Source organism: Ranitomeya variabilis, chromosome 8 (assembly GCF_051348905.1).
Source record: "Ranitomeya variabilis isolate aRanVar5 chromosome 8, aRanVar5.hap1, whole genome shotgun sequence".
NCBI classification, from domain to species: Eukaryota; Metazoa; Chordata; class Amphibia; order Anura; family Dendrobatidae; genus Ranitomeya; species Ranitomeya variabilis.
The window spans coordinates 143,599,046-143,623,251 of record NC_135239.1 but is presented as its reverse complement, the minus strand read 5'-3'; the positions used below and the strand labels follow the sequence as shown (position 1 = coordinate 143,623,251).

The 24,206-nt window shown below is 42.8% G+C and overlaps 1 protein-coding gene across 4 annotated transcripts in view; it reads right to left on the bottom strand.

Moving 5' to 3' along the window:
- EP300 (EP300 lysine acetyltransferase) overlaps nt 1-24,206 on the bottom strand; it is a 185,684-nt gene that overhangs the window by 119,491 nt on the left and 41,987 nt on the right. For all 4 annotated transcript variants that reach the window (XM_077276079.1, XM_077276081.1, XM_077276080.1 and 1 more), the window contains exons 4-9: nt 22,843-23,128; nt 21,952-22,065; nt 21,620-21,868; nt 18,621-18,708; nt 18,140-18,274; nt 7,899-8,016 (exon numbers count right to left, since the gene is read on the bottom strand). In XM_077276079.1, the coding sequence (XP_077132194.1) occupies nt 7,899-8,016; nt 18,140-18,274; nt 18,621-18,708; nt 21,620-21,868; nt 21,952-22,065; nt 22,843-23,128 (990 nt within the window). The remainder of the gene's footprint in view (nt 1-7,898; nt 8,017-18,139; nt 18,275-18,620; nt 18,709-21,619; nt 21,869-21,951; nt 22,066-22,842; nt 23,129-24,206) is intronic.

The following is a 24,206-nucleotide window of genomic DNA, read 5'->3' as shown; positions in this document are numbered from 1 at the left end:
TTTTAGATGCCAAAGCCTTCAAAATTCTGACCCTGTGCTATTGATTGCTATCAGATCACTACTGGAGACGTCTGGCAGAAAGAATGATGTATCATTATAACCAACATTTAAGACCAAACAAATTTTGGGTTTTCACAAAGTGTGCAGCTTCAGTTTTTATAGTGGTAATTTGCATCAATTCTATACTATTATTGCACATGATCAGATGAATTGCAAAAAAATTATGAAGTCATTCCTTACCATGAAAATTAACTAAAATGGCCCACTCATAGTTTGTGATCTTTTTGCTCTCCTAGGAGAAAGTGTTAACAAGGACAAGGCAGCGGATATCACTCTGTCATGTTGATTGAATTATAAGAGCAGATTGGTATAAAAGGGGGCTGGTGTTTGAAATTAGTGTCTTATTCTGTTAACCATTTTTACTTCCAAAGAAACATGTGCAGTCATTATTGCTTTTGATCAAAAGAGCTTTACAGGCAAGGAAATAGTTTATTCTAAGACGCCTCCTAAATCAACTATTTATCAGATCATTAAAGCGAAACTGTCACCAGTTTTGGCAGTTATAAGATACGGCCACCGCCTTTCAGGGCTTATATACAGCATTCTATAAAGCTGCAGATAAGCCCCCGATCCGACCTGAAGGATAAGAAAAATGGGTATTATACCTACCGATAATTCGGTTTCCAGGAGTCCATCCTGACAGCACAATGGAGGACGTCCTCCTCCTCCTTGCAGGGACAGGAAACACAACACGAGAGGTTAAAAGGTCCCACTCCTCCCCCTTTCCCTCAGTGTTTTGACAAGTACCACACTATGGATAGATATACTTTGAAAACTTTATTAACCAAACATATTACAGCATATGAACTGGCATGCATAGGGGGGGAAATAACGGTGCTGTCAGGATGGACTCCTGGAAACCGAATTATCGGTAGGTATAATACCCATTTTCCAGGACGTCCCCCTGACAGCACAATGGAGAATACCAAAGAAAACTCCCTTAGGGTGGGACAACTGCTTGGAGAACCTTTCTCCCATATGATGTCTGTTGGGCTGCCATAACATCTAATTTATAATGCTTACAAAATGTGTTTACTCTGGCCCAAGTTGCGGCCTTGCAAATCTGATCTAGAGACGCTCCTGCTCGCTCAGCCCATGATGCTGAGACTGCTCTAGTAGAGTGCGCTTTTATCCCTGTTGGGCAAGCTATCCCCTCTGATGAGTAGGCTTTTGAAATTATAGTTGTGATCCATCTGGCTATTGAAGGCTTGGACGCTTTTTTACCTCTATTCTTACCCCCAAACAGAATAAAAAGATTAGGGTCCTTTCTCCATGAGCTAGTGGCCTCTAGATAGCTTAATACCGCCTGCCTAACATCAAGGGAGTGTAAAGCTTGTTCTTTTTCATTAGCCGGGTTCTCACAAAAAGACGGTAAAATTATCTCCTGGTCTCGGTTTTTAACTGAGGCTATTTTAGGGATAAATGCCGGATCTAGTTTTAGAATAATATGGTCTTCTCGAACCTGAAGATATGGATCCTTAATAGATAGGGCTTGAATTTCACCTATGCGTTTAGCAGTTGTAATTGCAACTAAAAAGGCAGTCTTCCAGGTACGTATTGAAATGGGCATGTCTTCCTCAAGAGTATAAGGATTTTTACACAGTGCCCTGAGGACCAGATTTAAGTCCCATGTAGGAGCTAGTTGTCTTAACGTAGGCCGTAATCTTTGGATAGCCCTCACAAATCTAATTATCCAGGGGTGGGAGGCCAATGGATAATCTAAAAAGGTACTAAGGGCCGAGATCTGGACTTTAATTGTACTCGGCCTGAGCCCCAAGTTAAACCCAGTCTGTAAAAAATTTAAGACTCTAGGAACATCCAAAGCCCCCGGTATCACGGCCGACCTGCCACTTTCCGAACAAAACTTCCTCCAGATTTTGTGGTAGATGGCTGTGGTCACAGGCTTCCTACTAGCTTGTATGGTTGTGATTACTTTGTCCGAAAGACCTCTGGATTTCAAGATGTCCCTTTCAGGATCCACGCTGACAGATGTAGCCTCTCCGGATCCTGGTGCAATACTGGTCCTTGGTGAATGATATCCCTCCATAACGGGAGTTTGATAGGGTCTTCCACTGACATGGCCCCCAATAACGGGAACCAACTTCTCTTTGGCCAGAAAGGTACAATCGTGAGCACCGTTGCCTGGTCCTCTTGAATCTTCCTCAGCACTATTGGAATAAGTGCTATTGGGGGAAATGCGTAAGAAAGAGGTTCGTTCCATGTTTGGCTTAAGGCATCGACTGCTTCTGGTATGTCTGAAGGGTTGAGAGAGTAAAACCTGGACACCTTTGAATTTTTCCTTGTGGCGAATAAATCTATCCTGGGCGTTCCCCAACGGTGGCATCGTATCTGGAACATCTCTTGATTTAGTTCCCATTCGGTCGGACAAACCTTCTTTCTGCTTAAATAGTCGGCTAGAATGTTTTGAGAACCTTCTAGATGAACCGCTGTTATCGACAGGACCACGTTTTCTGCCCATGTGAATATTGTTTGCGCTAGAATTTGAAGCGCCCTGTGTCTGGAACCTCCTTGATGTCTTAAAAAGGATACTGCTGTCACGTTGTCTGACAGGATTTTTACGTGCTTGCCTTTTAGGCATGAATAGTTTCTTCTGAGAGCTTCCCAAGCTGCGTATAGTTCTCTGTAATTTGACGACATCTGACTGATTTCTTTGGGCCACTTGCCCTGAAAGAATTTTCCTCCTAAGTGTGCTCCCCATCCCCACTGACTTGCGTCTGTGGTGATTACCACACAAGGGGAAGATATCCAAGGAACTCCACTTCTTAGATTGTCGTCCCGGGTCCACCATCGCAGTGAACTTCTTACCTTCATTGAAAGAAGCATCTTCTTGTCTAATGATGAACGGGAACGATCCCATACCGAGAGTACTTGTTCTTGTAAGGGTCTTGAGTGCGCTTGAGCCCATCTGACACAAGGGATGCACGCTGTCATCTTCCCCAAGATCTCCATGGCCATTCTTATCGTAACTGGCTTTCTTTGAAACTGTAGCACCATCTTTATTAATGAGCTTCGTTTGTCCCTTGGCAAGAAGGATTGTCTGGTTGTAGAATCCAAAAGTACTCCCAAAAAATTTTTTCGGGTCTTTGGTCTTAGATGGGACTTTCTTCGGTTTACCACCCATCCTAGTTGTTCCAATACTGCTATGACCCGATCTGTGTGTTGCCGCAGAATGATCTCGGACTGTGCTACGATGAGAAAATCGTCCAAGTACGGAATTATTGTTATTCCTTGGTTTCTTAGAAACGCCACTACTTCTGCTACTAATTTTGTGAAAATTCTTGGAGCAGATGCTAGACCGAATGGGAGGCATTGAAATTGGAAGTGGCAGGTTTGGTCCGGAAAACTCACCGAGAATCTCAGAAGCTCCTGAGAAGAGGGGTGAATCGGAACCTGATAATACGCACTCTTCAGGTCGAGAGTGCACATCATCGAATCCTTGTTTATAAGATGAATGGTTGACCTGATCGATTCCATTCTGAATTTTTTGTACCTGACGTATACATTCAGAGGTTTCAAATTTATTATTGTACGGGATTCTCCCGACGCCTTTGGAATCGAGAATAGGGAGGAATAATGACCTGTGTCTAATTCTGGAAAGGGAACTCGAACTATGACCTGGGACTTGTACAGATCTTGTAGGTCTAAGAACATAGGGGAATTTGTAGCTACCACTGTTGGTGCTATAACCCTCTGCGGTACATGGGAGACCAGTTCTATTCTGTAACCGTCTGAGATTATTTTTAGGACATAACTGTTGACTGAGATCTGACTCCAGTGACTTAAAAAGAATCTTAGTCTCCCGCCTATTCCCATGGCGTCATTGCTTTCTTGGTCTATAATTTGAACCAAAAAGGGAAGATCTTCCCCTTTTGTTCTGGGTGTAAGAATTCCTAAATGTTCCTCTGCCTGATCTCCACTGCTCTCTATACTCCGGTTGTCTGCGGGGGGGAGGGGGGGGAAGTGGCCTCCTCCGAAAGGGCTGAAATCTCCTAGGTTTATCCTCGGGAAACCCTTTTTTACTATCAGCTGCCGATTCTAGTATGTCGTCTAGAGCCTGACCAAATATCCTAGAACCTGTGAATGGAATGGCACACAATTTATTTTTGGATGCATTATCCCCCGACCAAGATCTAAGCCAAATGGCCCTACGGGTTGCGTTTGACAAAGAGCTATTTCTGGCCGCAAATCTAACAGATTCGGCTGAGGTGTCTGCCATGAAAGCCGTGGCTGACTTTATGATAGGCAGGGAAGAAATTATATCAGCCCTTGGAGTCTTATTAATTAAATGTTCTTCCAATTGTTCCACCCACAGGAACATGGATCTTGCTACCGACGTGGCTGCGATATTAGTCTTTATCAGAGCTGCAGAAGTCTCCCAGGTTCGGCGTAACAGAATATCCGCCTTACGGTCCATGGCATCCTTGAGGCTAGATGAATCTTCGAAAGGTATGGAAGTCTTCTTTGCCACTTTGGCTATGGGAACATCTACCTTAGGAATTTCTTCCCATGTCTTGATCTCGTCTGGATTAAATGGAAGACGGTTCTTAAATTCTCTAGACATCACCAACCTACGTTCCGCATCTCTCCATTCCTGAGATATCATACGGCGAATATGGTCGCTCACCGGGAACACTGTTTGTTCTTGATGTGTGAGACCTCCGAACATCTGATCCTGTCTAGATCTTGGACGTGGATCTTCCTTTATCTGCATGGTACTTCTGACCGCTTGAACCAACTCTTCTGTATCTTCTACCGGAAAGTAATACCTTCTGCCTTGTTCCTGTTCCAATGGCAATTCTCCTTCTTCCTGGTCAAACTCTCCGTATTCCGACTCTGCTTCTGAAGAAACCTCCTGGTCTTCCTGTTCTGGATCCCTTCTTGGTCTCTTACGAGCCGGACTTGGACTGCTCCTATTCCGTTGGGACATAGAGGCCAGCGAATTTTGGATTTCTTCTCGGATTAGACTCCTCATCTCCGACAACATTGCTGGTTGTTCATCCCTGACAACCTTAGTGATACAAGAACTGCAGAGAGCTTTCTTGTATGCTTCTGAAAGCTTCATGTTGCACATGGAGCATCTCCTAGATTTTGCTCCCGCTTTGCCCGACTTTTTTGCCTGAGAAAGGGGAGTTTGAGTGGCCTCTTTATCCTACAATAAGAATGGCTCAGACTGCGTGCGGTCCTATGTAAGTAATATGCGCACTGCGCACTTACCCCAGTCTCCTCATTTCTGTCCTCCGCATTCTCTGTTGAGAAATGCCCCGTATATAAAATAAGCTTTTTAAATATCAGCAACCAAATGCGGGATATAGCAGCATCTGCCGCACTCACCCTTAGTCTCCGGCATTCTTTCCGACCGTCTGGCTAGCACAGACCACAACTCGTGTCCTGTAGCTCAAACGTTTCTCCACACTTCAAATCTGGCGCTCCTTACTCCAGAAGGAACGCTGAATGAAACGCTGCGGCGCTCTGTGCTCAGCGCCCTTAAGGACGCTTACTTCCGCGTTCCACCAAGTGGAACGCACGCTGAGATGCCAGGAGGAGAGGGCGTCAGGCGCGACCCGGATGTGACGTCACCTTACCTGTGCTGATACCGGAAGCACTGTCCGGTATATGATTCCTATTGCCGCGTTCCACACTGTGGAACGCCCGTCGCGCCTGCTGCTGGCGCCGGTTCTCCATGCGGCGCCTCTTCTCCTGGCGCCTGAACCGAGAGCCTCCCCCCGGGAGGAAGCGGTTCAACCCAGGAGCTCGTCCGCTCGACTGGTCTCTGGGCAGAGGGACTCCCCACCGGGGAGTTTCTTGCCTGGGGCTTAATACGGCGGGGGAAGGATATTGGCCTAGCCGCACGATCCCCCGAGCCCTCCGGTCTGGTGAGTCTTCACGCTGTATAGCGCTGTTCCTCTCGTGTGTCCCTCACGGGAGGAGTGGGACCTTTTAACCTCTCGTGTTGTGTTTCCTGTCCCTGCAAGGAGGAGGAGGACGTCCTCCATTGTGCTGTCAGGGGGACGTCCTGGAAAATACGTTTTATTATACTTACCCGGGGAGCAGTCCAGTCCGATGGGTGTCGCAGGACCGGGTCTGGCGCTTCCCATCTTCTTTTGATCGCCACCTGCCTGCTTGCTTCATGGCTCCCCGGCATCGCACTCCTGTGCAGGCGTAGTTATCTGCCCTGTGGAAAAGTACTGCAGTGCGCAGGCTCCGGGAAAGGTCAGAGAGGCCCATAGCCTGCGCACTGCAGTACTTTACTTTGCCCTCAACAGGGCATATAACTACGCCAGCGCAGACGTGCGATGCAGGGGAGCCATGATGCAAGCAGGAGGGTGGGGTCGCATATACATAATAAAACGTATATTTCTTATCTTTCAGGTCTGATCTGGGGCTTATTTACAGCATTACAGAATGCTGTAACATAAGCCCTGAAAGGTGGTGGCTGTATCTTATATCGGCCAAACATGGTTCCCTTTAAAAAAGACAGAGATACATACTGTGACAGCAGCTTAAGGGCACCCAAGAAAGTCCAGTAAGTGCCAGGACTGTCTTCAAAAAAGGATTCAGCTATGAGATCAGTTCTACAACAGTCCAGAGCTTGACCAGGAATGAGTACAGGCAGGTGTCAATGGATCGGCCAACACAGTGAGGCAAAGATCTTAGGAGGCTGACCTGGTGTCAAGAAGCTAACTGAATGTCCAGTGAAGAAAATGGAAGTACTACCAGGAGTCTTATGTCATGCCAACAATATAACCGGAGACCATTCACGTGTGGGGTTGCTTTTTGCCCAGTGTAATGGATCACTCACAATTTTACCTAGGAACCCTGCCATGAATAAAGAATAGTATCTCAATATTTTTCAGGAGCAACTGGTCCCAACAATCTAGGAGCAATTTGGCAATAAACAATGCTTTTTCCACCATGATGGAGAACATGTCATAGGCCGTGTGCCCACAATCCGGAACTGGCAGCACATTGAACACAGCGCACGGTCACTGTGTCCAGAGTGCTGATGTCTACTGAACGCAGGTAAATCCACATATGTTCACTGAACTGTGCGGACTCACCACGTTCAATACATTCTATTGATGTGAAACTGACGTGATGTGGTCTGGAAAGACACGCCACATGTCAGTCTCCGCAGGCGTCTTCTTGAAATCCCATCCACTATGCTTTAACAGCTGGCGGCTGCGGGTTTGACGCGGCATAGGTACGCAGAACGAAACCCGCAGCATATCCGGATCATGGGAACATATCCATAAGGCAAATGTGATAACCAAGGATAAACTAAGTGGATTGGGGAACAAAACATTGAAACTCCCCAAATCTCAATCTCATTGAGAACATGTGGTAAATTTTCAAAAAAGTGGGTGGGCAAACAAAAACAAATAATAAACTCCAAGCACCAGTCCGGATTTGGCACAGAAGGGGATAGATATCCAGCTGCGAGGGCAAATTGCAGAAGACTTGAAAGATAAGTCAGCACTGTATGAAATGTTGAGAACTCCTTCAGTAACCATAGACAAGTTGGAGTAAAGAATCTAAAAACATGTTGTATTAGCTATAGTTATGATGGAATAGTTAACATTTAGATATGTACACGTGGTTAATATTGTATATAATAATAATAATAATAATAAAGCAATAATATCTGGAAATTAAAATCTAAATAAAATATGAATGTGTTTACAAGGTGTAATGTGATGCGTAATGTAGCCATTAACACCATGGAAGAGACCACAGTGTATTTTTATTTTACGAATTAACTGTTAAGAGCAGACACACAAAGCAGTTTTTCTGAAAGGAGATATTTGACAATGACATACCCTACTGTTCGCGGATTCATACATATCACCCTCCACTTTACGAGCATAGGCTACCAAATTCTCCATCCGTCTGTCCTTTAATGCTGCAGGGTCAGGGGTTGGAAATATGGCTTGAACTCTTAACATTGGGGGGGGGGAGAAAAAAAGCACAAATAAAATTTTTCCATTCGCATTTAGAAAAAAAAAAAAAGACTGCAGGAAAGAAAGGAACGCAAAGAAGTGTACAATAGACAAATAACCATAATTAAATCTTAATGACAGATTTAAATAAATTAGCACCAATAAACAGAAATAGTGAAATTCTAAATACAGTATAATACATACATATATACCGTATATACAATTGTGCTCAAAAGTTTATACCCCGGCAGAATTTTTGCTTTCTTGGCCTTTTTTCAAAGAATATGAATGATAATACCAAAACTTTTTCTCCACTCATGGTTAGTTGTTGGGTGAAGCTATTTAATGTCACACTACTGTGTTTTCTCTTTTTAAATCATAATGACAACCTGAAACATCCAAATGACCCTGATCAAAAGTTCACATACCCCACTTTTTAATACCGTGTATTGCCCCCTCTAACATCAATGACAGTTTGAAGTCTTTTGTGGTAGTTGTGGATAAGGTTCTTTATTTTCTTAGATGTAAAGCTGCCCTCTTTTCTTGGCAAAAAGCCTCCAGTTCCTGTAAATTCCTGGGCTGTCTAGCATGAACTGCGTGCTTGAGATCTCCCCAGAGTGGCTCAACGATATTGAGGTCAGAAGACTGAGATGGCCACTCCAGAGCCTTCACTTTGTTCTGCTGTAGCCAATGACAGGTCGACTTGATCTTGTGTTTTGGATCGTTGTCATGTAGGAACATCCAAGTACGTCCCATGCACCGCTTCGGGGCTGATGATTGCAAATTTGCCTCCAGTGTTTTTTGGTAACGCGCTGCATTCATCTTTCCTTCAACTTTGACCACGTTTCCTGTGCCTTTGTAGCTCACTCATCCCCGAAACATCAGCAATCCACCTCCATGCTTTACAGCAGGAATGGCGTTCCTTTCATCATAGGCCTTGTTGACCTCTCTCCAAATGTAACGTTTATGGTTGTGGCAAAAAAGTTCAGTTTTGGTCTCATCACTCCAAATTACCTTGTTCCAGAAGTTTTGAGGCTTGTCTCTGTGCCGTCTTGCGTATTGTAGGTGAGAAACTTAGTGGCATTTGTGCAGTTATGGCTTTCTTTTGGCAAATCAACCATGCAGCCCATTTTTCTTCAAGTGCCTCCTTATTGTGCATCTTGAAACAGCAACACCGCTCGTTTTTCATAGAGTCCAGTATTTCAGCTGATGTTATTTGTGAGCTTTTCTTTGCAACCCAAACAATTTTCCTAGCAGTTGTGTACAAATTTTTTGTCGGTCTATCTGACCGTGGTTTTGTTTTTTTTACAGAGACCCAATTTTCCATTTGTAAATCACAGTTTGATCGCTGACTGGCATTATAAAATCTTGGATATCTTTTTGTATCCCTTTTCCAGTTCAACTACCTTTTCCCGTAGATCCGTTGACAGTTCTTTTGCTTTCCCCATGACTCTCAATCCAGAAACCTCAGTGGTTGGATGAAAGATGCGAGTCTCTCTGGATCCCAGAAACTTACTCAGCTTTTATGCACACACACTGATTTACAAGCAAACAGGTCATATGTGAGGATGTTACCTTTAGTAGCCATTCAAACCCATTTGTGTGAACTTCTGTGCATGCTATCAGGCCAAAATCAACAGGGTATATAAACGTTTTATCGGGTCATTTGGATGTTTTGGGCTGTCACTATGATTTAAAAAGAGAAAACACAGTAGTTTGACAATAAATGGCTTCCCCCAACCACTAACCATGAGTGGAGAAAAAGTTTTAATGCTATCATTCATATTCTCTAAAAAAAAAAAAAATGCCAAGAAAGCAACACGTACAGTATATATACACATATATACATATATCTTTTTTTTTTTCTTTCAGTTACTGATCCATGTGCTATTCTCATTTGTACCTCGCATCTCCTTAGGCTACTTTCACACTTGCTCCGTCCGTTGCTATGCGTCGGGCCGACGCACGTTGTGAAATTTGTGCAAGCCGTGGGCAGCAGATGCAGTTTTTCAACGCATCCGCTGCCCATTCTGAAGTTTGGGGAAGAGGGGGTGGAGTTTCGGCCACGCATGCGCAGTAGAAAATGGCAGACGCGACGGACAAAAAAACGTTACATTGAACTTTTTTTTTGTGAGGACGGTCCGCCAAAACACGACGTATCCGTCGCACGGCGGACGCGACGTGTGGCCATCCGTCGCGATCTGTCGCTAATACAAGTCTATGGGCAAAAAATGCATCCTGTGAGCACAATTGCAGGATCCGTTTTTTGCCCAAAACGGCGGATTGCTAAAAACGCAAGTGTAAAAGTAGCCTTACCTGTAGTCCTTATTGGGAGACAAAGGCGATTAAGACTCAGACTACACTATTTTTTCCCCTGTGTGATGCCATTTGAATCCACTGAATGTAATTGAAAAAATGTTTGTGTGCGTAGTTCTATGTATCCATGTGCCTGCTCCCTTAAACTCAGTGTACGGACCAATTGGTATCTTTTTTGCACATTGTGTCCACAAAAACAAAACACTCTCGCCTGAATATGCCCCAAGAAAAAGTAAGCTTTTTCCATGCAGTCTACACTGTGCACAATTCTTATGAGGTGAGTATTTTGACCAGATCATCGTTATGCAGAATTTCCGACTCCAAGCTGTATAAACTTGAATGCTTATTGCAGTGTTCCCCAACTCCGGTCCTCAAGAGCCACCAACAGGTCATGTTTTCAAGATTTCCTTAGTATGGCCCAGATGATAATTGCATTACCTTCACAGGCAGGAATTTCGTCACCTGTGAAATACTAAGGAAATCCTGAAAACATGACCTGTTGGTGGCTCTTGAGGACTGGAGTTGAGGGAACACTGGCTTATTGGATGATGCAGATCAGGTGATGTGTATTTGCGTAATGAGGGAGGTGTGGATTAAGGATACAACACCCTTTATAAAAGAGCGTAGAATTACTGGGCAGCTTGTTTTCTTTGGACAAAATGGGCTAAAAGATTTAACTGACTCTGAAAAGCCCCCAAAAATTTCTAGTGTTACAGAGGGCTGCAGCACTCCTGAAATTGTAGTGTGTTTAGTTTTCATACAAATAGTTAACAGGGTCACAAAAACGTAGTGGTGGGGAAAAAAAAAAAAAAAAACACATTGGGTTGCCACCCCCCACAAGTGACCCTATTTTGGAAAATAGACCTCTCAATGAATGTATCTAGATGTTTAACGTACAGCCGTAAAAAAAAAAAAAAAAAAAAAAAAAAAACATTTTTACCACAAAAGTGTTTGTACATTTTTTTTATTTTCACAATGACAAAATGGACCCCAAAAATTGCTGTGCATTTTCTCCTGTGTACCCAGATACCTCAAGGGGAAAGCTACACGCAAAACACACATTGGGGCTGTGTTAGCGGGCCATCTTGATCCTTTCCTACCATGGATAAGCAATATCACCTATAACCTCTCCTCTGTTTCACCCTTTGGTTACAGCCATCTGTTCTTTGTTACTACCTATGGTGTTAAGTGTATCTGTATAGGTGTTTTGTACATTGAGTGCTGTGTGATATATTTGGGATCTATTTGTGACTTTCCATTCTTTACTCCTTATTTTGGAGACTTGTGAGTAATGGCAAGTGTTATGAATTTTTTTCAATACATTTTTTATTTATGTCATTGGTGGTTTATGGTTACTCCAATCTGACAGTGTTTTGCTGATGGAGCTGTATCGTAGCTTGTTTTATAGGTCTGGTGGTTCCGGAAGCAGCGATACCAAACGTGAACTTTTATTATTTTTTTTTTTTCAATAAAAATATTTATGTATGGGTATAATATATGGGTGATTTATTATTTTTCTTAATTTTTATTTAATTTGTATTTATTTTATTTTTTTTTAACCTGGTGTCACTACAGGACTTTCACTTTCTGCAGTTTGATTGCTTTTATAAAGCATCGCAATGCACCAGCAAATTGTTTTTTATAACCCGTCAGGCCTGCAGATGCAAGTTTGTTGATCATGCACTGCGAATAATCTATCTGGCTAGTGCCTGGTGACCAGGATGTCATCATGACGACATCGGGCCCGGCGATGACGCTAATCGGCGGGCTCCCTCCATCTGCCTTCTAAATACTGCTATCGGTAACAGAAATTTAGGGAGATTCAAGTGCCGGGAGCGGTGAGGACACCGCTCCTGAGACTGAGTGCCAAGTGTCTGCTGTCAGAATCAGCTGACGCACAGAGGCGATCACGCGGGCATGGCCACTGTATGCACAAAATCGCCTGGATGTATCAATATGTCCATGGTCATGAAGGGGGTTAACTGCCAAAGATTTGAGCTTATACATGAAGCAACAAGGCAGCAATTATCAAGTATCGTCATAACTGAGAACTGCAACCTCCATGGAGGCACAGAAGAACAAGGGTGTTCAGTGCTCAGTGACATGGCAGAGGCAAGGGAAGACAAGCTCAATCACCACTGAGCAAGACAGAAGAGCAAACGTCAAGATTGGGGTCAGGAAATAACTGAACACAGAATTTTCAAAGCTTTTATGGACTGTTGAGGCGAGAGTGACTTAACGGAGCAGATGGATGAGCCCATGGCTGGTCAGTACGGGAAAACCTGCATTTTGCCATAATTCACCAAAAGGGGCATTGGTTCCAGAATCAGGGTCGTTTGTTTCCTTTGTATGCCACAGACCACCAGTGAAACTCAGATGTCAGCAAGGTGGAGGTGGGTAGTGTTATTGCAGGTATTATTAAAGCTAGCTGGATATTTTCAGGTTGAAAATAAACAGCTCAAGAATCAACTCCCAAATGTACGGTCAGTTTTTATAAGACAGTTTCTCTAAGCAGAGGTACAATAGAAAGTCTGAATCTTTCCAGAAAATCATGCAGTACAATGTGCCATCATTGATCATCAACATATTAAGAAGCTGACAAGACTCCATAGATGCAAGATTGAGTTTTTGCAGTTTCTTTATGCCAATTCGGGTCATTACAGATGCAGCGATACCAAAAATGTGTACTTTTTTTTTATATTTACATAAACGTATTTAATGGAAAAATATCTGTTTTTTTTCTTTATTTGGGTATTTAAAGAAATTATAATTTTACAGTTAATTTAAAAAAAAAAAAATTTTACATGACATTTTTACAGCGTTTTTGCACTATCCATCGCTTTGAATGAGTGACAAATGCTGCAAAAATGATCAAAGTAGTGACATTTTGCAAAAAACAAGCTCTGACAAAACAGTCAGGAAAAAAAACTGTGCATGAGATTTCTGAAATCTCAAACTTTACTGGTACTGTGGTAGCTGAAAATTTGTATTAAAAACACTGAAAAAAGGCAACGTGTGAACATGGCCTTATTGAGAAAGGTGGTAAGATTGGTCACTGATTTTTTTTTTTTTTTTTTTTTTCAATGTCAAATGTATGTTTGTACATTGAGTTCTTTGCTATTATTCTCACAATACATATGAAACAATTGAGATGGAAAAATTGACGTTTCTCGTTTAGTTGCATAATTCTGCACACTGATCGTTACCGACAGCACTGTAGTAATTCAATAGAAACATTAATCAAAAACACAAATTGCCTAATTGTGTACACAGTACATGTAGAACCACCCTGACCAGATTGTACCAGAAAAAAAAAAAATCCTAAAACATCAGATTGTGAAAACCTCAGAATGGTGGGAGAGCGCAAAAGACTACAAGAAAGATTTTAGGGATTGTGTAAAAATAGTCTTCCAAGGGGGCAGGATTGGGGACAAATCATGGGTGTATGCTGCTCCTTACAGGTTAACGCAAAGGAAAAACAGGTAGGCTGCTCCTTTACAGACTACTTCCAGCCCACTCACACAGAACATATCACTTTATACTTTCAGACAAGAAACTACTAATCACCAGGGCTGTGGAGTCAGAGCCCATTTTGGTGGTGTCTGTATAAAATGGACCAAATCCAAAAATATATAATAAATTGGGTACAGTAGTTCAATGCAGTTTGTGGGGAATATTTTTTTATAAGAATTTGGGAACGTTATGAAATGTCCTATAAATGTCTGTCCTATTCCTAATCTAAGGTCTGAGACTTTTAGCTGAAATGAATCTGTGCTGCAGTTCATGTTCATGATAACTAACCTAGCTCCTCCTCTACACATAAGGGGTGAAAATAAACACACAGGGAAGGAATGCTTGCATTCATCTCAGAACTTCTGGAGTGAACAGGAATGCAGGATTAAGGTAAGTAGTTCTTAAAGCATATCTAAACTTTCAATAAACTGTGTATAAATCAATAGTTTAATATATATTGTCTCTGTATGCTTGATGTTTTAGTTTGTTGAGACACTGCTATTAGAAAATAAAAATTTTCTGGCAGCTGTTTATGTGGACCCGAGTCATCGTATATTGCTGGATGATCAACAGCTTACTAAAGGAAACAAAGCTCTGATTGAGGTAGCAGTTAGGATGAGTGGGCTACAGGATGGACAAGAACAAGAGGACTCGTGTCTTGCCAGTGCTGCTGCTGCCGTTCCTTCATCCTTATCAGACGAGTTCGATTTCGAAAAGTATTTGGACGACATGGAGCAGGTAAAGCGTTGCTGCAGGGAAAAAAATTCCACTCCCATAGATAACAGATTGACCATATTTCAACCAAATTTTTCACTTGCTCTGAAAGAAGTAGAAGCGTTCAACCGTTTATCAAAAAGGAGGCAATTCCTTTATACCCTGAAATTGTTAAATATGTTCCCATGTGGTTACTGCTTTGCCACCAACCCAAGTAAATGTAGAGAGGTTGTTCTCTGTCCTTAAAATAATCAGGTCAGATGTGAGGTCATCTATGAAGGAGGATCTGATGGAGGCGATACTATTTCTCAGAACAAATTCTTAGACTGCAAAAATGTTATTCAGTATGTTTTAGTTGAAAACGTTTTTTTTTGTTCTAAAGTTGTATTCCAATATATATTTTATGTTCTATCTAAATGGCTTGATTATTGTATCATAATGATGATTAAAAGACTGCTGCATTTTACTACAGTAAATTTATCACAAACTTAAAACATGAGCCATGTATGAGGGTGTCGGAGTCGGTGTCATGGAAATTGAGGAGTCTGAGGTTTTGCTTCCCGATCCATAGCCCTGCTAATAACTAGGGCTGTGGAGTCTGTGTCGGTATAAAATGGAATGACTCAGACTCCTAAAATACACTGCTCAAAAAAATAAAGGGAACACTTAAACAACAGAATATAACTCCAAGTAAATCAAACTTCTGTGAAATCAAACTGTCCACTCAGGAAGCAACACTGTTTGACAATCAATTTCACATGCTGTTGTGCAAATGGAATAGACAACAGATGGAAATTATTGGCAATTATCAAGACACCCAAAGGAGTGGTTCTGCAGATGGGGACCACAGACCACATCTCAGTACCAATGCTTTCTGGCTGATGTTTTGGTCACTTTTGAATGTTGGTTGTGCTTTCACACTCGTGGTAGCATGAGACGGACTCTACAACCCACACAAGTGGCTCAGGTAGTGCAGCTCATCCAGGATGGCACATCAATGCAAGCTGTGGCAAGGTTTGCTGTGTCTGTCAGAGTAGTGTCCAGAGGCTGGAGGCGCTACCAGGAGACAGGACAGTACACCAGAAGCGTGGAGGGGGCCGTAGGAGGGCAACAACCCAGCAGCAGGACCGCTACCTCAGCCTTTGGGCAAGGAGGAACAGGTGGAGCACTGCCAGAGCCCTGCAAAATGACCTCCAGCAGGCCACAAATGTGCATCTGTCTGCACAAACGGTTAGAAACCGACTCCATGATGATGGTCTGAGTGCCCAATGTCCACAGATGGGGTGTGCTCACACCGTGCAGGACGCTTGGTATTTGCCACAGAACACCAGGATTGGCAAATTCGCCACTGGTGCCTTGTGCTCTTCACAGATGAAAGCAGGTTCACACTGAGCACATGTGACAGAGTCTGGAGAAGCCGTGGAGAGCAATGTGCTGCCTGTAACATCCTTCAGCATGACCGGTTTGGCAGTGGATCAGTAATGGTGTGGGGTGGCATTTCTTTGGAGGGCCACACAGCCCTCCATGTGCTCGCCAGAGGTAGCCTGACTGCCATTAGGTACCGAGATGAGATCCTCAGACCCCTTATGAGACCATGTGCTGGTGCGGTTGGCCCTGGGTTCCTCCTAATGCAGGACAATGCCAGACCTCATGTGGGTGGAGTGCGTTAGCAGCTCCTGCAAGATGAAGGCACTGAAGCTATGGACTGGCCCACCCGTTCCCCAGACCTGAATCCGATTGAACACATCCACAACCTGTCCCCTCCCTATATCTCTGAACTAATCTCCCACTATCTTCCCTCATGTAATCTTCGATCCTCCCAAGACCTCCTACTCTCCTCCACACTTATTCGTTCCTCACATAACCACCTCCAAGATTTCTCCCGAATATCCCCCATCCTCTGGAATAGCACGCCTCAACACATCCGATTATCCACCACCCTCAGATCCTTCAGATGGAACATGAAAACCCATTTCTTCAGGAAAGCCTACAGCCTGCAATAACCATTCTGCCGCCTCACCAACCACCCGAGCCGCCGCCTCACCAACCACCTGAGCTGCCGCCCCACCAACTACCTGAGCTGCTACCACGTCACCAACCACCCGAGCTGCCGCGTAGCCACCGCCAGAGCTGCCGCCTCACCAACCACCCGAGCTGCCGCCTCACCACCACCAGTGCTGCAGCACACTGACCTCCTGTCTCTTCCCCATTATCCCGAAGAATGTAAGTCCGCAAGGGTCCTCTCCCCTCTGTACCAGTCTGTCATTGTAAATTTGTTTACTGTTAATGATATCTATAACCCTGAATGTAAGCCCTTTTCAAATGTACAGCACCATGGAATTAATGGTGCTGTATAAATAAATAATAATAATAATCTGGGACATCATGTCTCGCACCATCCACCAACGTCACGTTGCACCACAGACTGTTCAGGAGTTGGCGGATGCTTTAGTCCAGGTCTCGGAGGAAATCCCTCAGGAGACCAACCATTGCCTCATCAGGAGCATGCCCAGGCATTGTAGGGAGATCATACAGGCACATAGAGGCCACACACACTACTGAGCATCATTTCCTTGTCTTGAGGCATTTCCACTGAAGTTGGATCAGCCTGTAACTTCATTTTCCACTTTGATTTTGAGCATCATTCCAACTCAAGACCTCCGTGGGATATTAGTTGTGATTTACGCTGATCATTTTTAGGTTTTATTGTTGTCAACACATTCCACTATGTAATGAATAAAGATTTACAACTGGAATATTTCATTCAGTGATATCTAGGATGTGGGAATTTAGTGTTCCCTTTATTTTTTTGAGCGGTGTATATAATAAATTGGGTACAGTAGTACATTGCAGAAGGTGTTAATTTTTTTTGTAAGAATTTGGTGAAGTTATGACATGTCCTATAAAAGTCTGTTCAATTTTTGTTCTAAGGATCTCGGCTTTTAATTGAGATGAATCTGTTCCCCACTTTATGTACATGCTTAGTAGTGACCAGTGTGGTGGAATCAAAGTCGTAGTCAAGGAATTGAAGAGTCGGAGGTTTGGCTTATCAACTCCACAACGCTGCTAATAACGAAAGACAACTCAATCCATGAAAAAAAAAAAAAACTAAACATGTGGAAGCATGAATAAAGTAAATGAAAAAAGGATTATATAACAAGTACAAAAATCCTCCTTTCGCATGCACTTAATTGGGGACACAAAAACCATGGGACATCCTAAAGCAGTCACTGGATGATTGCTAGGTGGATCATTGCCACAATCTGCAACACTTTTAATGCAAAAGTCTGCACCTTGCACAACGTAGAACCAGGTCTAATTGTCTGCATAGAAGGAACTTGTTTCCTTCCTATCAGCCTTGTAGAAGCAGGACCAATACAAGACACCCCAAATGTAATAAAAAAAAAAAAGGTTATGCTTTCTATTTTCATATTGTAATCATGCAAGACGCCATAAGATACTAATCAAATTTCAGTGGTTTTGTTTGTGGAACTAGAGTGTTGCATTATAAATAATTCTTATACTACATCTATTCTTTGGCTATGTTATGCAAGATGCTCCATGTTACTAGTACTTACAGTTTGTGGACTAGATGATTCCTTAGGTCTTGTGTGATATCTTCATGCCAGGGCTTTCGTATTGCAGTGCTAGATGGTGGAGCTGCTGTAGGCATAGATCCCATATTGGAAACATGGCCATCGCCCATCATTACACTACAAGAAGTGGGTAAATGGTCATTGACTTACTACAATTTTTCACATTAACTAAAAAAAAAAAAAAAAAAAAAAAGGTAAAAGCTTAAAATGTTGTAATTACAGAATTAAACAAAAATCCAGATTAAAAAGCCATTCTAAGAATTTTTACATATGGATCTCTAAACTATAATAACAAAGTAAAAAGTTAACAGGTGGGCTGAATACACTTAACCCACAAAATATGAAATTGTTTGCATGGAATAAAAGGCATGTATTATTTTTGCTTTTAGATCATCATATTTCATAGCATTCTAAGAAATATAATAAAAACCAAACGCTGCAATAAAGCAACGTGTTACTATACCTCTGAGTGTTCATCCCTGGATGATGCATGGAGTCTGGGAGCAGACCAGAAGTCTGGACACCACCATTCAATCCTACAGAGCTTGCATCTGCACAAGAAATGCATAGAGCAGCTTATAGCTACACCAACACATGCATTGTCATTAGGCTAATACAGTACCTCGCTACAAGATCCTTATGTTACCTATATGTTGTCTAGAGCTGCATGCACCGTGCTGCTGAAAAGTCCCAGTATGTGTCAATGAACAAACCCCTAACAGCAAATCTAAGTCTACATTTTCCTACATCAGATATTGTGCTTTCTGGCAATTGTAGTCTTTATACCAATCACACGAGCACATACATATTCATACACACAGCTGTGACCACAGCATATAGTTGTAATTATGTATATGGACAAAATTCAACACAAAGATTTTACTGAAAATCTCTCTAACACAATGCTATTTTATTACTTCTCAGTATACTCTTAGGGTAGGTGCAGACGATCAGTAAACGCTGCGGGTTGGACACTGCGTACGTTTGCAGCATCCAACCCACAGCATTCAGATCTTACAGCATAGTGGATGGGATTTCAAGAAATTGCCTGCCCACTATACATCCAGAGACGCCTGCGGCTCACCCATGGAGACGGACATGTGGTGTACATCTCTCCAGACTGCAGCATGTCTATTTATCTTGCGGAGATGCAAATCTCTACAAGATAAATTTCCCCATACAGTGTATTGGACGGTTCAGTGATCACATGCGGATTCACCTGCGTTCAATAGACGGCAGCGCTTTGTACGCAGCTTTGCCAGTTCCTGATCATCTGCACATACCCTTATTTTCTTGAAGAATTGCTTTATTTGTGGGTGGGGTTTACCTTTTCTACCTTAAGACATGGCCTAAGTAAGACTGCAACACTTCTAGAGGCTCCTATGTATATCATACCAATGCCCACCCTGCCATAGTCAAGTATCACAAAAAAGTTCAGTCTTGCTTTTCCAGGCCCGGCATAAACTTCTGCAGTCACTTTGGCTACAGATTTGTGAATCCTGCACAGTCAGACCCTCCTCTAATTTCACCTGCTGACTAGCAACTTTTCCTTCGTCTCTCAATGGCCTTTTTGAGAGTAGTGGATTAGGAGGTAGTCAGCACGTGATTGCCGGTATGTAAATCGTATATGTACTATAACTGTCTACTGAAGCGGACATAGAGGATATACACGGCTACTGCCATGATTTAGCAATCTCAAAGCAGAAATCTCATTTAAATTTAGATATTCACATTTTATCAAAGTCTGCTCTACTTTCCAGTGCGACCCCGGTCCTTTTCTGGCCCATGTGACTTTAAATCAGACTAACCTGCTAACACCGCGGTTTACGCAACCAACGTCGATCTCAATGTAAATCTATGGAGACTCTCTTTGGTTGTCATACACTTACATTGGAAAAGAATCACAGACCCACAAAGCGTGCTCTGGAAAAGCTGGTGAAGTGTAGTGGGCTGAACTTACAAGGTATTAGTGTAACCTAATCTGGAACTTCTAGTTCAGGACTGAGGGACAAGTTTATACAAAGGAAGCACTGGAGATAGAAACGGTGAAGAAAGCAGCTCAAACCTCATAAGAAATGGAGGAACTTTGTTATGAGGAAATATTAAAAGAATTACATTTATTTATTCTTAAAAGGGGGGTGGGGGTCACATGATTAACTTGTACAAGCACATGAAATTGTTCATATAAAAAGCATGGTCAAAAGGGGCTGTAAAATCCCCTCAAAAGACAGAGGGCACTCCTTCCATCCATCTGCAGAGCAGACAGGCTTACTTTACCATAACCACTATTCTCATCTGTGCAATAGACTACCTCAAAAACTGGTAACAGAAGAAAGGACTGAGAATCCAAGCCATTTTTGAACCTTTTTTTTCACTAGAAAATAACATACTGATTTACAAATTCTTGTTCTGACTGTTGATCCAAGAGGAAAAGCCCTACTATTCAGGGCAGACTGGTTCACGTATTATGGATGCACCTATAAGCCATTTTCTTTAAGCTTTCTGAGCCTATAATATTGTAAAGTTACAGAAAATTGCCTTTCAATATCATGACAAATGTGTACCTCATGGTGATCTAGCGACACGAGTAGTGATAGCTAAGGCACAGCTTTGCCTGCTGCATTGGCCAGAACCAGAGCGTTAGCTTCACACTGCACCCATCTCTCTTCTGTTCTCACCCCTTTTTTTCACTTGAGCTGGCAGCCTTGGTGGGGAGTGTCTGCAGATTATTACACTTCCCAGCACTCCTCAACCTAGTGCAGTAGAGCTCCGCCCTCCCGCAGGTCCGCCAGCATTCTCAGGTCCGCCATAAGCTGGTGGAAAAGATGTTCATGCACTCTCCTGTCCTCATTTTTTTGTATCCCAAAGATCTCCCTCCATAGAGCCCACAATGAACCACCCTATTGTCTGCAACAGGGTGTACAGAGAGTGTGTACACATACATATACACAGAACTATACATTCAGACAAGTATGTATGGGTGGGCATAGAGCTACCAGAAGCTCATACACTGTAGCATCTACCACCAGGTATGCATTCTGTCTGCCGGCAGAAGACAGTGCACCTTCCCCTGGAGTTTGATGAGCAGAAGTAGAGCAGTAGTATGTAGAGATTACTGGCATGTAATCAGTATTTTATAGTCCGTTCATCAAGCCCTAGGGAAGTTAAAGTGTGTGTTTCCTGTCGGCACTCAGTTCCTCCACCTTAATGGGAAGAGACTGTGCTCTGTCAATCACATTTAGGGGAGGCACCTCCAAGCAAAAATTAAGGGCCATACTTTAAAAGCAATGCACCACATGACCTGTCGATGTGACATCATAGGATAATAGAAGTGGTGCCAGAGAAGTCACGTGACTTGATGTTGGTATGGACAGAAGAGCAGAAATTAAACATGTCAACTAAAGAACTGCCTTCCATGATTAATTAAAAGAAGAAAAAAAAACAAAAAAAAAAACAACTTACTCATTGAGTTCATAGAGCGAATTCCCTGAGGTGACTGCCCCGACTGCTGCCCCTTTACTTGAGTCTGGGATGGCGTTTGCATTTGGCTGCTTTGATATGGTAACCCCAGGGCAGCGTATGCCCGCTCTATGGAGCTTTGATCAATCTGGTTAGCAGAATTAAGCGACGGAGCAGGAGGCTGGCCGACATTACCACCTGTTCCCCCTGTGCCGGTAGTATTTATTGGCACCGGTGGACTACTAAGCAAAGCTGTGGAGGGAAAGAGATTTTTTTTAATATAGGCTTTATTAAACTTGACACAAAGTCCAGTCCTTAAATTTCATTGTACATACATTGCTGGTTACGTTTGTCTCCTGCATTCTTCAGAGGCAGACAGACTGGACAATCGTGTCTCGTACAGTTCTTCCAGTGAGAAATTATTTGTCGTGAAGACGCGCAATGTGCAACTAAAAACACACAAAATAATAATAATTTAAAGGCTTTAAAATCAGGCAACATGCACTCAGAAGTACAGAAGACTGAAAACTGGAGATCCTACAAGGCAGAGCATTCAGGGTGCCCAAAGTAGCTTTTCAGGTTTCACTGCACTTAAAAATAATAATGATATTTTGGATGCTTTTAAACAGGTTCCCCCGTAGTCATTTTAAATGGGGCATGATTTAAACTTATATATATTTTTTTTTTTTAAATTTCTTACTTTACACTTGCTTCAATAAGTCTCTATGGGAAACTAGAAGCTGCGATCATCCGACTGCTTGTGTTAGACAGAGCAGGGCTACAGCCCTGCTCTATGTAGCTGAAATGCTCAGTTGCTATGAGCTTGGACTGCTGGGCAACGCTCATAGCTATCCAGCAATGAGAACCATAGGGGTCTGCTGCAGACCCCAGGTTGTCATGCCAACCCATCGGTGACCCGTGGTCATGAGACACGGGTGCCGATGGGTGGGATTAGTGACACGCTTCCGGCGTGACCATGTTAAATGCCGCTATCAATGCTGACAAATGGCAAATAAATGCTGACAATGGCATTTAACAGGTTAAGGGACATGGGTGGATCGCGATTCCACCCGCGGCTCTTAGGGACACATGTCAGCTGTTCAAATCAGCTGACATGTGCCAGATAAGATGTGGGTTCAGCGATGGAGCTCACATCAAGTGGGGAGACCCGACATGCGCCATACATGTATAGTGCATGTCATGAAGGGGTTAAACAAAGCAGTTACCTTGGCAGGATTTTCCAGCTTGGCAATGGGTCATGTGATTCAGGACATTCTTCATGGTGCGACAATGGGGCAGATTGCATTGTCGCACCTCGCCATTGGCTTGTTCTCTTCTCTGGCACTTGTGGGCATGTAGTAAAAGAACAAGCTGCTGCTGTATCAGCTTTCGCTTCTCAGGATCTGCAGTCGGGGCTCCCGAGCCAATACCCTGCGGTGCACCAGTACCCATACCTTGGGGGGACGTCTGAACAAGGTTGGCTTGTGGTACTTGATTAGATGGCTGTTGACCCTAAATAAGAAAAAACAAGGGCATGAAATTAAAGCAATATACACATCAAGAGCTCTTTTAACAACTGGATTTCTTGTACAGCGATTTTTATTTTTTTTTACTATTTAGCCCACTATATAACCACCCTGCTTAAAGCAAAAGTTGTGAATATTAAATTGATTTTCTGAAAAGTTCCATGAAATGAAGACAAATCTCAGCAATAACAGATACATGTAAACAGGAGATACTCTTGCCGCTGTGTTTCACTTTAGGATCTCAAAATTCTACAGTATTGTAGAAATTTAGAAAATAACTGATTGATGGTTTATTTTATATGGGAATCTCCTACTAGGTCAAATGTCCTCTAGCCCAGAGCTTCTCAAATGTGATGCTGTCCGCACCGGTAGGCTCCACTAGTTGTTGGGGAGACAGTTTTCATAGACTTTTTCTATGGCTCCAGAAATCTCAGGTTTAGCACAATTATTCATGAAACTCCACTAAAGGGTGAAGCCTGGGCATCATATTGGTTTGTCTGGTGGTGGCCAGCAGAAAAACTTTGAGATGTGCTTATGTAGATAGATGAAAGATTATCAGAAGAGGAGGTGGTATATATCACAAGGACAACTTTATGTTTATTGGTGTTTTAAAGTGAACCTGTCAGCAGGATTGTGCACAGTAACCTACAGTGTCAGGTTGGCGTCGTTATAGTGATTAAAATGATATCTGAGTGATGAAATCAGTCTTGTGGATGTTTAATCCTTATTTTCAGCTAATTATATGCCCGTGCTCCTGGGCGGGGATCTTCATGTGGTGCCCTGCTGACAAATGCAACCTTAGCTTTTGTCAGGTCACTTATCTGCACCCTATTTTACATACAGAATCTATTATGAAAAAAAAAAATTCACATTCCTCAGGCAGCTGGTGGCACTTGAGCTGTAGTATGATTGGGGGGGGGGGGGAAGGTGTTTGTAATATGCATATTTTTGTTTTATTTCCAGCTTTGCTTAAAAATTATGCACCATAGTATTTATTGCCTTCTGATAGATGCGGTTTCGCCGACGCCATTTTGGCAGAGAAAAAAAATTAGGATTCGTCAAGA